This window comes from Scleropages formosus, chromosome 3 (genome assembly GCF_900964775.1).
Source record: "Scleropages formosus chromosome 3, fSclFor1.1, whole genome shotgun sequence".
Lineage (NCBI taxonomy): Eukaryota > Metazoa > Chordata > Actinopteri > Osteoglossiformes > Osteoglossidae > Scleropages > Scleropages formosus.
The window spans coordinates 6,518,685-6,534,735 of NC_041808.1; the positions used below are offsets into that span (position 1 = coordinate 6,518,685).

Consider the following 16,051-nt stretch of genomic DNA (forward strand, 5'->3'; position numbering starts at 1 on the left):
CCGTCACAAGGCACCCCAAGCGGGACTCGAACCCCAGACCTACCGGAGAGCAGGACTGCGGTCCAACCCACTGCGCCACCGCACCCCATTACTACAATAACTATGCAAATTATTAAAGCTGCAAGCAAGCCAATTTGCCATGGAGGAAAGAACGAAAAAAGTGTCAGCCGAAAGACAAGGGAGAAAAATATAACCATTGGGTTCCAACTGCCAGTGGCTGCCCACCCTTAATGGGCATTCTAGATTGAAAAAAAGAGACTTATAACATAATAATGCTAATAAGTTGATTTTCAAGTTAACATAAGCATGTCGTGTCCTTCATGGTATGGAGTTATTGGTTTCTGTCAACATGGACTGCTGGTATCACATGTTGGTGCTGTGATCAGCTGTCTGCATTCCACGCCAGAATGATCTCCTTGACAGTAATCAGTATGATCCCAAGTGACTCTGTCAAGGAGATCATTTTGAGTGTGGATTGTTAATATTATATATATTTTTAACTGTCAGTATCTCGGAGAACATTTTAATGTCACATCACGTTAATAAAACATAATAAACTGGTGTCCCATCCATGGTGTACCCTGAAAATAATTGAAAGTGTACTTTGAAACGTTTACTGAATTGTTAAATGGGTTTATTTCTGAACTATGCTGGGTTGTTTGCAACAGTCTTTGAGCTGGTTTTGGTTCATACAAACAAATGAAAGAAAGTTGTTTTGGAGATAGGTGTCAACTAAAGACACACACACTTTCTGAACCACTTGTCCCATACAGGGTCACAGGGAACCAGAGCCTACCCAGTAACACAGGGCTTAAGGCCAGAGGAGGAGGGAACACACCCAGGATGGGACACCAGTCCGTCACAAGGCACCCCAAGCAGAACTCAAACCCCAGACCCACCAGAGAGCAGGACTCAGTTCAACCCACTGCGCCACCGTGCCCCCAACTAAAGATGCCGTAATAATAAAGTCTAAGGCTTGAAAACAGAAAAGAAAGCACAAAGAATCATTATTTTCACTTAGAAATAACTATTTTATGCAAATTTATTATACCTTTGGTATAATTCATGTTCAACTGAAAGACCCAACGACCTCTGTCATTGATATTGCTGCTGAAAGTCAAGTCTGTGTATAAAGTTTGCTCCAGGATATTGAAGTAAATCATTGAGTCAGCAGTGACAAATCCAGCCTGAAAACAAGAATTAAACAGAATTAGGATTTTTAAAAAATGTCACACAATTTGCTCTATAACCATGACTGTATTTTTAAAAAATTCACAGTCAATAGCTGTTCTTTCATTATAGTTTCCAGATTTTTAAAAAATCTTGATAAAAAGTGGCCTACAATACGAAGCAAGAATTGGAAATGTTAACATTAAATATTTTGCCTACCTGCAAATATGAGACCACAGAAGAGATTCGCCCATAGTTCAACAGTACAAAAGAAAGATTTCCATCTGAAATCAGAACTACCTGGAAAGAGGTTTCCTAGATAAAAAGAAAGATCCGTGAGGCTGCCACTGTGGCTGTTTTTTGGAGGGGAAAAATCCCGGCTCTCTAAGAAAACTATCATGTTTAATCTAAAATTCTTTCACAGTCACTTTATCTTTCAGTCTTAATAAATCTTTGATTTCTTCAATATGTAAAACCCAACAAACAAGAACAAATCATTTCAGAAGCATTTACTGTGTCCATGTTGCCATAGGCCACGCTGTCCCATGTGGCAATGAAGACCCAGGTAGCAGTGAAGTTCAGCTGAGGAAAGTACTGGTTTATGTCACTGGTGGCCTGTTGGAGGTCACCGCCACTGGTCGCTTGACGGTAAGAGATGACGCCACTTTTTGTGGTGTTCCAGTTACTCCATAAAGGAGCAATGATATCATAGCCAGACTGAAACATTGAAGGGTAAGAATTGCTCACTGGTTGGTCAAAGGTCAGGAAACCATTGTTGTTCACCTAAGAAAAATGTTAAGAATGTTAAGAAATTTGTTTAAAACTTATTTAAATGTGAAATAATTTTATTTAATAGCAGACAATATTTGCCAGTGGAAAATCACATTGGCACCATACCACACACACACACACACACACACACACACACACACATTTTCAGAACCGCTTGTCCCATACAGGGTCACGGGGAACCGGAGTCTACCCGGTAACACAGGGCGTAAGGCCGGAGGGGAAGGGGACACACCCAGGACGGGACGCCAGTCCGTCACAAGGCACCCCAAGCGGGACTCGAACCCCACACCCACCAGAGAGCAGGACTCGGCCCAACCCACTGCGCCACCGCGCCCCCCTACACATTTTTAATTAGTTAAAAATATTTTATGGAAGGTTGAAAAACATTTAAGAAAACAAAGTTTTGTTTTTTAGTACTTTAAAAGTCAGGTGTAAACTGAAAAATTTTATTTTGTTTAGCAACTAATTGAATGACTTACATAAAGCTGGTTGTGGTCTGATCCAAAGAACTGAAAAGTCTCATTTAATAGAATTACAGAGGAACTTCCATCATCCACAGCTGGGTTCACTGTGTCTCCATTGTTTGGACCAAATGGGTAAAAGTTTTCTGAGACACATGAAGAATAGAGAAGAAGCTCAGTAATTCAGTTCAGAGATTGTATGTTGCAACAGTTGGAGCAAAGTAATCCCACAGCATACTGTACATAATGAATGGTATTGTACATTGGAAATCATAAAATTCAGTGATTGACCGTGAATAATGTAACAGTAATTAAAAAGTAAATTCAAAGTAATTTACATTTTCTTAAAGTCATTCTTTTAGGGCTTTTTGGCAGAACAAAATTCAAATTATTACTTAACAATATTAATGTTTTATAATCAAATAAAATGACATTATGAATGTGGTTCTAATTTGTGTAACACTTCTCCAGTTTTAAGTACCTGAGGACACAAAAACTCATCCAAACTACCAAATTTCCTAATTAATGTTCAGTCATTTTTGGTTCCATCTACCATGTTACAAATAAAAAGTATTCATCTTGAGACAGAGCTTGAGCCTGAATTTAGACTGGTTAAATAATTATAATTATAATTATAATATTATTAAAAAGAAAAAATAAAAATTTGGTAGGAGGGTATCAGGATTTGTCTATCCTGTTATGCACCTACTTGAACAGTGAACCTCGGTGCAGCAAGTGGTAGGTAACAAATTAGGTTTGCTTGGGTCACATGTCTGCAGCTATGTCTCTTTCTCTTAATGTAATGCATAAATTGTACTTCTGCTGAGATGTATGTCACTTTGGACCAAAGTGTCTTCTAAATGAATAAATGTAAATGTAAATGTAAAATGAAACATGTATTTATGTATGACCCACCACCACAATTAACCTTTGGGGCCCCAAATATTAACTTGTTCACATACATGTGGTATTTCACTATAACCAGTCCAATATCGTAAACTGAAAAAAAAACATTTTACCTTGGAACAGACAGTTATTAGGACAGGAATCGGTGCGAAACACCCAGCGACCTGTTACATTCACATTACTGGTGAAAGACAAGCTGGTGATGTTGCTTTGAAAAGACTCAGGCATGTTGAAATAATTGGTTGAATTAAATGTGTCATATCCAACCTTAAAGAAAGAAAGAAACAAATAAATAAATGACAATTACTTCATTTCTTTGCAAACCAAACTGATTAATGACATGACAAATATGTACTGTTTACATGTTATGAAAATTTTGTATACTAATTATTTTTGCTGAAATAATTGGTTGAATTAATTGTATTGAATCCAATCTAAAATAATAATTAATAATTTATATATTAGAAATTTTACACATAAGCATGACTGATGTGATATGACAACCCTGCACTACTGGCAGCTCGACATGATTTTCCAACAACATAGGCATTTATTGAATGAGATAACTACTAATGATCAAGTTGTATTCAATCAGCCATCAGACACACAATGTTTCACACAAAAATGTTTTGCAAATCCTGTGGCAATGTAAATGCGAAATAATACAATATTTTTATCCTAACTCAAACCGTAGCAACAAAGTGCCTTTTTCCACCACAAATACGTGTCAATAAAAGACTTTACACTTATTTTGTTTATTAACCTAATAAAACAGTGTCTTTGTACCTGGACGCTTTGAGTTTTTGGTGCAAGGTTTCCATAATTCATCATGATGAAAGACAAATGTCCATCAGAGACCAAAACCACCTGAAACATTGTGTTCTGAAAGAGGAAAAAAGGATTGCATTTTTAGAAAAAACTTTAAAAATTCATACACAGAAACATTCTGATGAAAATCTTCCCTTTCACTTAAAAGGACTACTGCAAACTTTAATAATACTGGCAAAAAAAATTGCAATATATTTCAAGAGAAACTCAAGAAATTAAATCTTGTAGCATGTGCTGAATATAAATTTTAGGATTTTATCCAGTTTGTTTCTTGTTCAGATGACAGAGTTTTGGAGGAATAATGCAAGATGAGTATTGGTTATATAATCATTCAGCAGTGTGCACTTATTACAATAACATTTATTATGAAATTCGAACTGTATTATGTACATACCAGAGTCAAAGTTTTCAACCATTTATATATGACACTTACATTGCCCATTGTTGGGTAATATTCCATCACGTTCCATGTGACAATGAAGACCCAGGTAGCGGTGAAGTTCAGCTCAGGAAAGTACTGGAGTATATCACTAGTGGCCTGTTCAAGGACACTGCCACTGGTCACTTGGCGGTAGGAGACCACGGTGCTTTGTGTGTAATCAGTGAGCAACCAAAAAGGAGCTATGTAATTATTTCTAGAATAGGTTGGGAACTGGACAGGTATTGTGTAAACACTCCCAGGAAAAGTCAACAAGCCGTAGCGGTAAATCTATAAAAAGAAAAAAGATACAATAAGAAAATGTTTTTCCAAATGACCTACTTTCTGATTTTAGTCATTAATTTCAATGTGTGAGATAATTATTTAGTTCCATTTCCAACCCAGAAAATCAGATGTAGACTTAAAAAAATCATTTTTGAAAACACTTACATATAGCTGATAGTATTTGCCACCAAAGAAGGGAAAATTAATGGGTGTTCCAGTCTGAGAATAATAACTATAATAATAATAAGAATAATAATAGTAGCTGTAGTAATAACTTGGAATGTATTGCTGTGTATCTCCATTGTTGGTGCCAAATGGAAGAAATGGTCCTAAGAGAAACAGAATAAAACAGTGTATTGCAGTGTAAATGACAAACAACATCTTATGTGGTGCAATTCACAAAATACTTCACAAAGTGTCAGGAAAAAAAAAAGAAATTCTTCATGGTTCGATTAACTGTTGGGGTTATCTGAGGTTAACTAGTAGCACAGGGTGTTCCTGTGGGAAGACTGGAACTGCCTACTGCGTATATAGTAGATTATTAAGGTGAAGAGAGATTTACATGAAGGAGTGAATTGTATTAAAGTATGCAAATATAAAGAGAAATAAAACGCTGTGAATCATCACACAATGGCTGTGGAAGGGAAATAAATAATTCACAAAGTTACCTTTTTCATAATTGATGTTGGTTTGAAAGACCCAGCGCCCTTTAACATTGACATTGCTGCTGAAAGTTAGATCTGTGTATGAGCTGTACTGCAGGATATTGAAGTAAATCATTGAGTCTGCAGTGACAAAGCCAGCCTGAAAACAACAATAAAGCATTGACGCTTGGAACATTACTGAAATATTCTTTAAATAAACTCAGAGTTGCAAGTGAAATACAGATGTAAGTTAGAATTTGCTGATGCCAGAGAGACATTTTCCTAGAAATTACCTGCAAATATGAGATCACAGAAGAGATTCGCCCATAGTTCATTAGTACAAAAGAGTGATTGCCATCTGAAATCAGAACCACCTGGAAAGAGGTGTCCTACAAAACACAAAGGTCTTCATGAGGAGTTTCATTACATAGGTTTTATCCTCTATAATGTTCATGTTGTTAAGTACAGTTAATATGATTTTCCTAAGGGTTACAACCTCAACAAAAATAGAAGCACAATGAGAGTCTGTTACTTTCAACTGGTTATAAACTAATAAATTTTGGCTTATATTATCGTGGGAAAAATGTATACAATGTTTCTTGCTAAACAGTATAAAATAAGTATAAACCCATTTCTAGAATTTCTCCTGGGTTTTCAGCTTATTAATGTAAAATTATTTTGAAGATGGGGGTGCAGTGGCGCAGTGGGTTGGACCAGGTCCTGCTCTCCAGTGGGTCTGGGGTTCAAGTCCCGCTTGGGGTGCCTTGCCACGGACTGGCGTCCCGTCCTGGGTGTGTCCCCTTCCCCCTCCGGCCTTACGCCGTGTGTTGCCGGGTAGGCTCCGGTTCCCCGTGACCCCGTATGGGACAAGGGGTTCAGAAAGTGTGTGTGTGTATTTTGAAGATTTCTTGCAAAGGAAATCTGTACATAAGTATTTATATTAACATTGCTCATTGAAATAAGTCAAGCTGCTTAGCCAATAATTCGTGGTAAGAAATTTTCCTTGTATTCTAAATAAATATTTGATTTCATCGATACAAAAAAAGTCAACAAACATAGTAAAGTATTTGAACTGTCCTTACTGTGTCCATGTTGTAGAAGGCCACATTATCCCATGTGGCAATGAAGACCCAGGTAGCAGTGAAGTTCAGCTGAGGAAAGTACTGGTTTATGTCACTGGTGGCCTGTTGGAGATCACCGCCACTGGTCACTTGACGGTAAGAGATGATGCCACTTTTTGTGGTGTTCCAGTTACTCCATGAAGGAGCAATGATGTCATAGCCAGACTGAAACATCGAAGAGTAGGGACTGCTCACTGGTTGATCAAAGGTCAGGAAACCATTGTTGTTCACCTGAAGAAAAATGTTAAGGACAGGCAAATACATTGTGAATTACATTTTTGTTTAAAAGTTATTTAAATGTGAAATAATTTTATTTAACAGCACACACACACACACACACACACACACACACACACACACACATTTTCTGAGCCGCTTGTCCCATACGGGGTCCCCGGGAACCGGAGCCTAACCCGGCAACACAGGGCGTGGGGACACACCCAGGACGGGAGAGCAGGACCTGGTCCAACCCACTGCGCCACTGCGCCACCACGCCCCCCCCTTAATAGCAGGCAATATTTTCACAGTTGAAAAATACACTGACACAATACCATATTTACACATAAATAATAACACTGAACGTGTTAAGCTTTTGGGGGTGCGGTGGCGCAGTGGGTTGGACCTCAGTCCTGCTCTCTGGGAGGTCTGGGGTTTGAGTCCTGCTTGGGGTGCCTTGCAGCGGACTGGCGTCCTGTCCTGGGTGTGTCCCCTCCCCCTCCGGCCTTATGCCCTGTGTTGCCGGGGAGGCTCCGTGACCCTGTACGGGACAAGCGGTTCTGAAAATGTGTGTGTGTGTATTTGTGTGTGTGTGTGTGTGTTAAGCTTTTCTCAGTCAAACTAAAAAAGAACAATCTGAAACACACTTTGGGTATTTACTTCTTGTGAAAAAAAAAATATGAAAACACCTTTCAAATTACTAAAAAAAAATAGAATGCACACATTTCTAATTAGTTAAAAAATGTTATGTAAGGTTGAAAAACATTTAAGAATAATAAGTTTTGCTTTTTTAGTAGTTTAATAGTCAGGTATAAATTGAAAAATTTTATTGCATTTGGTAACTAATTGAACAACTTACATAAAGTTGGTTGTGGTTTGATCCAAAGAACTGAAAAGTCTCATTTAATAGAATTACAGAGGAACTTCCATCGTCCACAGCTGGGTTCACTGTGTCTCCATTGTTTGGACCAAACGGGTAAAAGTTTTCTGAGACACATGAAGAATAGAGAAGAAGCTCAGTAATTTAGTTCAGGGATTGTATGCTGCAACAGTTGGAGCAAAGTAATTCCACACCATACTGTATATTATGTATGGTATCGTACGTTGGAAATCATAACATTCAGTGACTGACAACGAATAATGTAACAGTAATTAAAAAGTAAATTCAAAGTAATTTACATTTTCTTAAGGTCATTCTTTTAGGACATTTGGCAGAAGAAAATTCAAATTATTACATAACAATATTAATGTGTGATAATTATACGTAATATTTAATTTTTTAACAAATATGACACTATGAATGTGGTTCTAATTTGTGTAACACTTCTGCAGTTTTAAGTACCTGAGGACACAAAAACTTATCCAAACTACCAAATTTCCTTATTAATGTTCAGTCATTTTTGGTTCCGTCTACCATGTTACAAATAAAAAGTATTCATCTTGAGACAGACCTTGAGCCTGAATTTAGAGTGGTAAAATGAAACGTGTATTTATGTATGACCCACCACTACAATTAACCTTTGGGGCCCCAAATATTAACTTGTTCACATACATGTGGTATTTCACTATAACCAGTCCAATACTGTAAACTGAAAAAAAACATTTTACCTTGGAGCAGACAGTTATTAGGACAGGAATCGGTGCGAAACACCCAGCGACCTGTTACATTCACATTACTGGTGAAAGACAAGCTGGTGATGTTGCTTTGAAAAGACTCAGGCATGTTGAAATAATTGGTTGAATTAAATGTGTCATATCCAACCTTAAAGAAAGAAAGAAACAAATAAATAAATGACAATTACTTCATTTCTTTGCAAACCAAACTGATTAATGACATGACAAATATGTACTGTTTACATGTTATGAAAATTTTGTATACTAATTATTTTTGCTGAAATAATTGGTTGAATTAATTGTATTGAATCCAATCTAAAATAATAATTTATAATTTATATATTAGAAATTTTACACATAAGCATGACTGATGTGATATGACAACCCTGCACTACTGGCAGCTCGACATGATTTTCCAACAACATAGGCATTTATTGAATGAGATAACTACTAATGATCAAGTTGTATTCAATCAGCCATCAGACACGCAATGTTTCAGACAAAAATGTTTTGCAAATCCTGTGGCAATGTAAATGCGAAATAATACAATATTTTTATCCTAACTCAAACCGTAGCAACAAAGTGCCTTTTTCCACCACAAATACGTGTCAATAAAAGACTTTACACTTATTTTGTTTATTAACCTAATAAAACAGTGTCTTTGTACCTGGACGCTTTGAGTTTTTGGTGCAAGGTTTCCATAATTCATCATGATGAAAGACAAATGTCCATCAGAGACCAAAACCACCTGAAACATTGTGTTCTGAAAGAGGAAAAAAAGGATTGTATTTTTAGAAAAAACTAAAAATTCATACAAAGATTCAAACTGATGAAAATCTTCCCTTTCGCTAAGAAGAAGTCTTGCAAACTTTGGCAATACTGTTCTAGAAAAAAAAAATCACAAAATATTTCAATAGAAACTCAAGAAATTAAATGAAAATAAATACTGGAAATAAATTTTTGTATTTTAACTGGTTTGTTTCTTGTGCAGATGAGAGATTTGGTGGTAAAATACAAGCTGAGTTATCCATCCATCCATCCATCGTCCTCCGCTTTATCCGGGGCCGGGTCGCGGGGGCAGCAGTCCGAGCAGAGTCCTCCAGACTTCCCTCTCTCCGCACACCTCCTCCAGTTCCTCTGGGGGAACCCCAAGGCGTTCCCAGGCCAGCCGGGAGACATAGTCTCTCCAACGTGTCCTGGGTCTGCCCCGAGGCCTCCTCCCAGTGGGACAAGCCCGGAACACCTCCCAGGGAGGCGTCCAGGAGGCATCCGGAACAGATGCCCGAGCCACCTCAACTGGCTCCTCTCGATGCGGAGGAGCAGCGGCTCTACTCCGAGCTCCTCCCGGGTGACTGAGCTCCTCACCCTATCCCTAAGGGTGCGCCCAGCCACTCTGCAGAGGAAACTCATTTCTGCCGCTTGTATCCGCGATCTCATTCTTTCGGTCATGATCCAGAGTTCATGACCATAGGTGAGGGTAGGAACGTAGATCGACCGGTAAATTGAGAGCTTCGCCTTACGACTCAGCTCCCTCTTCACCACAACAGACCGGTACAATGACCGCATTACTGCGGACGCCGCACCGATCCGTCTGTCGACCTGCCGCTCCATTTTTCCCTCACTCGTGAACAAGACCCCGAGATACTTAAACTCCTCCACTTGAGGGAGCAACTCCCCCCTAACCCGGAGGGGGCAATCCACCTTTTTCCGACTGAGAACCATGGCCTCGGATTTGGAGGTGCTGATTCTCATCCCCGCCGCTTCGCACTCGGCTGCAAACCTCCCCAGTGCACGCTGCAAGTCTTGACTTGATGAAGCCAACAGGACCACATCGTCCGCAAAAAGCAGAGACGAGATCTCGCGGCCACCAAAACAGACACCCTCTGTTCCCTGACTGCGCCTAGAAATTCTGTCCATGAAGATAATGAACAGAATCGGTGACAAAGGGCAGCCCTGGCGGAGTCCAACATGCACCGGGAAAAGGTCTGACTTACTGCCGGCAATGCGAACCAAGCTCCTGCTCCGGTCATACAGGGAACGAACAGCCCGTAGCAACGAGCCCCGAACCCCATAATCCCGAAGTACCCCCCACAGGATGCCACGAGGGACACGGTCGAATGCCTTCTCCAGGTCCACAAAACACATATGGACTGGTTGGGCAAACTCCCACGAACCCTCCAGCACCCTAGTGAGGGTATAGAGCTGGTCCAGTGTTCCACGGCCAGGGCGAAAACCGCATTGCTCCTCCTGAATCCGAGGTTCGACTATCGGTCGGATTCTCCTTTCCAGTACCCCGGCATAGACTTTCCCAGGGAGGCTAAGGAGTGTGATCCCCCTGTAGTTGGAACACAATCTCCGGTCCCCCTTCTTAAAAAGAGGGACCACCACCCCGGTCTGCCAGTCCAGAGGCACCGTTCCCGAACTCCACGCGATGCTGCAGAGGCGTGTCAGCCAAGACAGCCCCACAACATCCAGAGACTTGAGAAACTCGGGGCGGATCTCATCCACCCCCGGAGCCTTGCCACCGAGGAGTTTTTTGACTACCTCAGCAACTTCAGCCAGGATAATGGACGAGTCCCCCTCCGAGTTCCCGGCCTCAGCTTCCCCTACGGAAGGCGTGTCGGAGGGATTGAGGAGATCCTCAAAGTACTCCTTCCACCGCCCGAGAACATCCTCAGCTGAGGTCAGCAGCGCACCACTTCCACTGTAAACAGTGTTTGTGGAACACCGCGTCCCCCCTCTGAGTCGCCGGACGGTTTGCCAGAATCTCTTTGAGGCCGACCGAAAGTCTTCCTCCATGGCCTCACCGAACTCCTCCCAAGCCCGAGTTTTTGCCGCGGCGACTGCCAGAGCCGCGCTCCGTTTGGCCCGTCGGTACCCGTCAGCTGCTTCAGGAGTCCCATGAGCCAGCCAGGCCCGATAGAACTCCTTCTTCAGCTTGACGGCATCCCTTACCTCCGGTGTCCACCACCATGTTCGGGGATTGCCACCGCGACAGGCACCGGAGACTTTACGGCCGCAGCTCCGAACCGCCGCCCCGACAATGGAGGCGCGGAACATAGTCCATTCAGACTCAATGTCCCCCACCTCCCTCGGGACCTGGTTGAAGCTCTGTCGGAGGTGGGAGTTGAAGACCTTTCTGACAGGGGCCTCCGCCAAACGTTCCCAACAGACCCTCACTATGCGTTTGGGCCTGCCAGGTCTGTCCAGTTTTTTCCCCCGCCATCGAATCCAACTCACCACCAGGTGGTGATCAGTTGACAGCTCAGCCCCTCTCTTCACCCGAGTGTCCAAGACATATGGCCGAAGGTCAGAAGAAACGACTACAAAGTCGATCATCGACCTCCGACCTAGGGTGTCCTGGTGCCAAGTGCACTGATGGACACCCTTATGCATGAACATGGTGTTCGTTATGGATAAACCGCGACTAGCACAGAAATACAATAACAACTCATCGCTCGGGTTCAGATCAGGGAGGCCGTTCCTCCCAATCACGCCCCTCCAGGTATCACTGTCGCTGCCCACGTGGGCGTTAAAGTCCCCCAGTAGAACGACAGAGTCCCCAGTGGGAGCGCTTTCCAGCACGCCCTCCAGGGACTCTAAAAAGGCCGGGTACTCTACACTGCCGCTAGGCGCATAAGCACAAACGACAGTGAGAGACCGTTCCCTGACCCGAAGGCGTAGGGAGACGACCCTCTCATTCACCGGGGTAGACTCCAACACATGGCGGCTAAACTGGGGGGCTATTAATAAGCCCACACCAGCCCGCCGCCTCTCACCTTGGGCAACGCCAGAATAGTGGAGAGTCCACCCCCGATCGAGGAGAGTGGTTCCAGAACCCAAGCTGTGAGTGGAAGTGAGCCCGACTATATCTAGACGGTATCTCTCAACTTCCCGCACCAGCTCAGGCTCCTTCCCCGCCAGTGAGGTGACATTCCAAGTCCCAAAAGCCAGAGTTGGCGCCTGAGGTTTGGGTCGGCCGGGCACTCGGCCCCGACCACCGCCCAAATCACAATGCACCGGCCCCTTACGGTTTCTCCGGCAGGTGGTGAGCCCACCGAAGAGCAGCTCCACGTCGTGGCTTCGGGCTGAGCCCGGCCAGGCCCCGTGGGCATAGACCTGGTCACCAGGCGCTCGCATGAGAGCCCCCCCCCCCAGGCCTGGCTCCAGGGTGGGGCCCCGGTGACCCCATACCGGGCGGGGTAAACGAAAGCCTTGATTTTTCCTTCATAAGGGGTTTTTGAACCGCGCTTTGTCTCGTCTGTCATCCAGGACCTGTCTGCCATGGGAGACCCTACCAGGGGCATATAGCCCCAGACAACATAGCTCCTGGACTCATTCAGGCACTCAAACCCCTCCACCACGGTAAGGTGGCGGTTCACGGAGGAGCAAGCTGAGTTAAAAATATGTAATCATTTAGCAGTGTGTGATTATTATTATAACATTTAGTATGAAGTACTAACTCTATTATAGATATACCAGTGTAAATATTTTAAACCATTTATATATGACACTTACATTGCCCATTGTTGGGTAATATTCCATCACGTTCCATGTGACAATGAAGACCCAGGTAGCGGTGAAGTTCAGCTCAGGAAAGTACTGGAGTATATCACTAGTGGCCTGTTCAAGGACACTGCCACTGGTCACTTGGCGGTAGGAGACCACGGTGCTTTGTATGTAATCAGTGAGCAACCAAAAAGGAGCAATGTAATTATTTCTAGAATACGTTGGGAACTGGACAGGTGTTGTGTAAACACTCCCAGGAAAAGTCAACAAGCCGTAGCGGTAAATCTATAAAAAGAAAAAAGATACAGTAAGAAAATGTTTTTCCAAATGACCTACTTTCTGATTTTAGTCATTAATTTTAATATGTGAGGTTTACATTTACATCCATCTCCAACAAAATTAAATGTAGACTTAGAAAATAATACTTGGAATCACTTACATATAACTGATAATATTTGCCACCAAAGAAGGGAAAACCGAATGTCCCAGTCACAGAATAATATGTGTAGTAATAATAATAATAATAGTAGCTGTAGTAATAACTTGGAATGTATTGCTGTGTATCTCCATTATTGGTGCCAAATGGAAGAAATGGTCCTAAGAAAAATAGAATAAAACAGTGTATTGCAGTGTAAATGACAAACAACATCTTATGTGGTGCAATTCACAAAATACATCACAAAGTGTCAGGAAAAAAAAAAGAAATTCTTCATGGTTCGATTAACTGTTGGGGTTATCTGAGGTTAACTAGTAGCACAGGGTGTTCCTGTGGGAAGACTGGAACTGCCTACTGCGTATATAGTAGATTATTAAGGTGAAGAGAGATTTACATGAAGGAGTGAATTGTCTTAAAGTATGCAAATGTAAAGAGAAATAAAACGCTGTGAATCATCACACAATGGCTGTGGAAGGGAAATAAATAATTCACAAAGTTACCTTTTTCATAATTGATGTTGGTTTGAAAGACCCAGCGCCCTTTAACATTGACATTGCTGCTGAAAGTTAGATCTGTGTATGAGCTATATTCCATCATACTGAAGTAAATCATTGAGTCTGCAGTGACAAAGCCAGCCTGAAAACAACAATAAAGCAATGACACTTGGAACGTTATTCAAAAATTCTTTAAATAAGATCAGAGCAATATTACAAATCAAATATCAATGTAAGTTAGAATTTGCTGATACCAGACGGAAACTTTAGCAGAAATTACCTGCATACTATAAATCACAGAAGATATTCTCCCGTAGTTCATTAGTACAAAGGATTGATTCCCATCTGAAATCAGAACCACCTGGAAAGAGGTTTCCTACAAAACACAAAGGTCATCATGAGTGTTTCACTACAGTGTTTCTTTACCTTTTATGTCATGGAGGAAATCAAATCGAAAATGCCACTTGAAGTGCAATTGATGAAGATGTGTTTGTCATATTTCGGTCATACGGTTCGAAGAGAAAGATCACTGGAGAAGGATGTCATGACTGGAAAGATCGAGGGTACAAGACGCAGAGGAAGACCACCAATGTGATGGATCAATGCAATGAAAATGATGACAGGGCAGATGCTCAAGGATCTCATCAGACTAGCACGAAACCGAGCCCTTTTTAATTCATTGGTCTATCAAGTCACCAAGACTTGAACCCGAGTTGATGGCACATGACAAGGGTTACGACCTCAACAAAAATACAAAAACAATGAGAGTCTGTTACTTTAAATTCTTTATATACTAATAAACTTTGGCTTATATTATGAAAGAAAAATGTAGACAATGTGTTTTGTTGATAAGGGGGTATGGTGGTACAGTAGGTTTAACTTGGTCTTGCTCTCTGGTGAATCTGGGGTTCGAGTCCTGCTTGGGGTGCCTTATGATGGACTGGCGTCCCATCCTGGGTGTGACCCCTTCCCCTCCAGCCTTGCGTCCTGTGTTGCCAGGTTAGGCTCTGGTTTGCCGCAACCCTGCTTGGGACAAGCTGTGTATGTATGTATTTGTTTCTTGCTGAACACTATAAAATAAGTATTGTAACGACCCCACGTTACTATTTTAGGAGGGAAACTCCTAAATGTAAATAGCTGCATTAATATAAAGTATATCTGTATATACTTTATATTAACATTGCTCATTGAAATAAGTATCATGTTCCACAGCCCATAATTCCTAGTGAGAAATTTTTCCTCTAATTCTAAATAAATATTTGATTTCATCAATACAATAAAGTCAGCAAACATAGTAAAGTATTTGAACTGTCTTTACTGTGTCCATGTTATTGAAGGCCACACTGTCCCACGTGACAATGAAGACCCAGGTAGCAGTGAAGTTCAGCTGAGGAAAGTACTGGTTTATGTCACTGGTGGCCTGTTGGAGATCACCGCCACTGGTCACTTGACGGTAAGAGATGACGCCACTTTTTGTGGTGTTCCAGTAACTCCAGAAAGGAGCAATCATATCATAGCCAGACTGAAACATTGAAGAGTAGGGACTGCTCACTGGTTGGCCAAAGGTCAGGAAACCACTGTTATTCACCTGAAGAAAAAGTAAGAAAAGAATGATGAAAAAGCACATATAAGTATATGGCAAATTTCAATTTTTTCACAAGTAACTGAAATAAGAGGAACTGTTTTTTTTAATTTTTCCATTAAGCTGATGATAGTCTGCAAAGCAATTTACAACATGATATTTCTGTGCTAGGGGGTGTGGTGGCGCAGTGGCACAGTGGATTGGACCTGGTCCTGCTTTTCAGTGGGTTTGGGGTTCGAGTCCTGCTTGGGGTGCCTTGCGGCAGACTGGCATCCCCTCCTGGGTGTGTCCTCTCCCCCTCCGGCCTTCCGCCCTGTGTTACCGGGTAGGCTCTGGTTCCTTGTAACCCCGTATGGGACAAGCGGTTCTGAAAATGTGTGTGTGTGTGTGTGTTTCTGTGCTAAGCAACTTACAGCAAATCTCCTGATTTGTATACAACTGGTAAATTTACACTAGAAAAATTCAGATTTAGCATTATGGTAATTATAATAGTAGTTTAACTTTGGACCAAAATATTACAGCTTGAACTGTATTTCTAAGAAAAAATAAAAATATTTATTTTATGGCTTTGTAAA

General features: G+C 41.6%; 1 protein-coding gene across 1 annotated transcript; it reads right to left on the bottom strand.

The window, feature by feature from the left end:
* Window positions 1-969: 969 nt before the first annotated feature.
* LOC108923745 (uncharacterized) lies at window positions 970-15,404 on the bottom strand. The gene is made up of 14 exons (XM_029250133.1): window positions 15,213-15,404; window positions 14,175-14,270; window positions 13,901-14,036; window positions 13,508-13,561; window positions 7,701-7,828; window positions 6,578-6,856; window positions 5,798-5,893; window positions 5,529-5,664; window positions 4,591-4,721; window positions 4,116-4,211; window positions 3,443-3,596; window positions 2,442-2,569; window positions 1,684-1,953; window positions 970-975 (listed from the first exon to the last, which is right to left on the bottom strand). The coding sequence occupies exons 1-14, from the start codon at window positions 15,402-15,404 to the stop codon at window positions 970-972; spliced, it is 1,902 nt and encodes a 633-aa protein (XP_029105966.1).
* Between the last annotated feature and the right edge of the window lie 647 nt (window positions 15,405-16,051).

Excerpts from the sequence above, each read along its gene's own strand:
- LOC108923745 (XM_029250133.1), bottom strand. The coding sequence starts at position 15,404 with ATGATTGCTCCTTTCTGGAGTTACTGGAACACCACAAAAAGTGGCGTC. Across the intron at positions 4,722-5,528 it reads CAACATCAATTATGAAAAAG|TGACCAGTGGCAGTGTCCTT; the intron begins GTAACTTTGTGA and ends CCTACCGCCAAG. Across the intron at positions 1,954-2,441 it reads CAGACCACAACCAGCTTTAT|GTGAACAACAATGGTTTCCT; the intron begins GTAAGTCATTCA and ends CATTTTTCTTAG.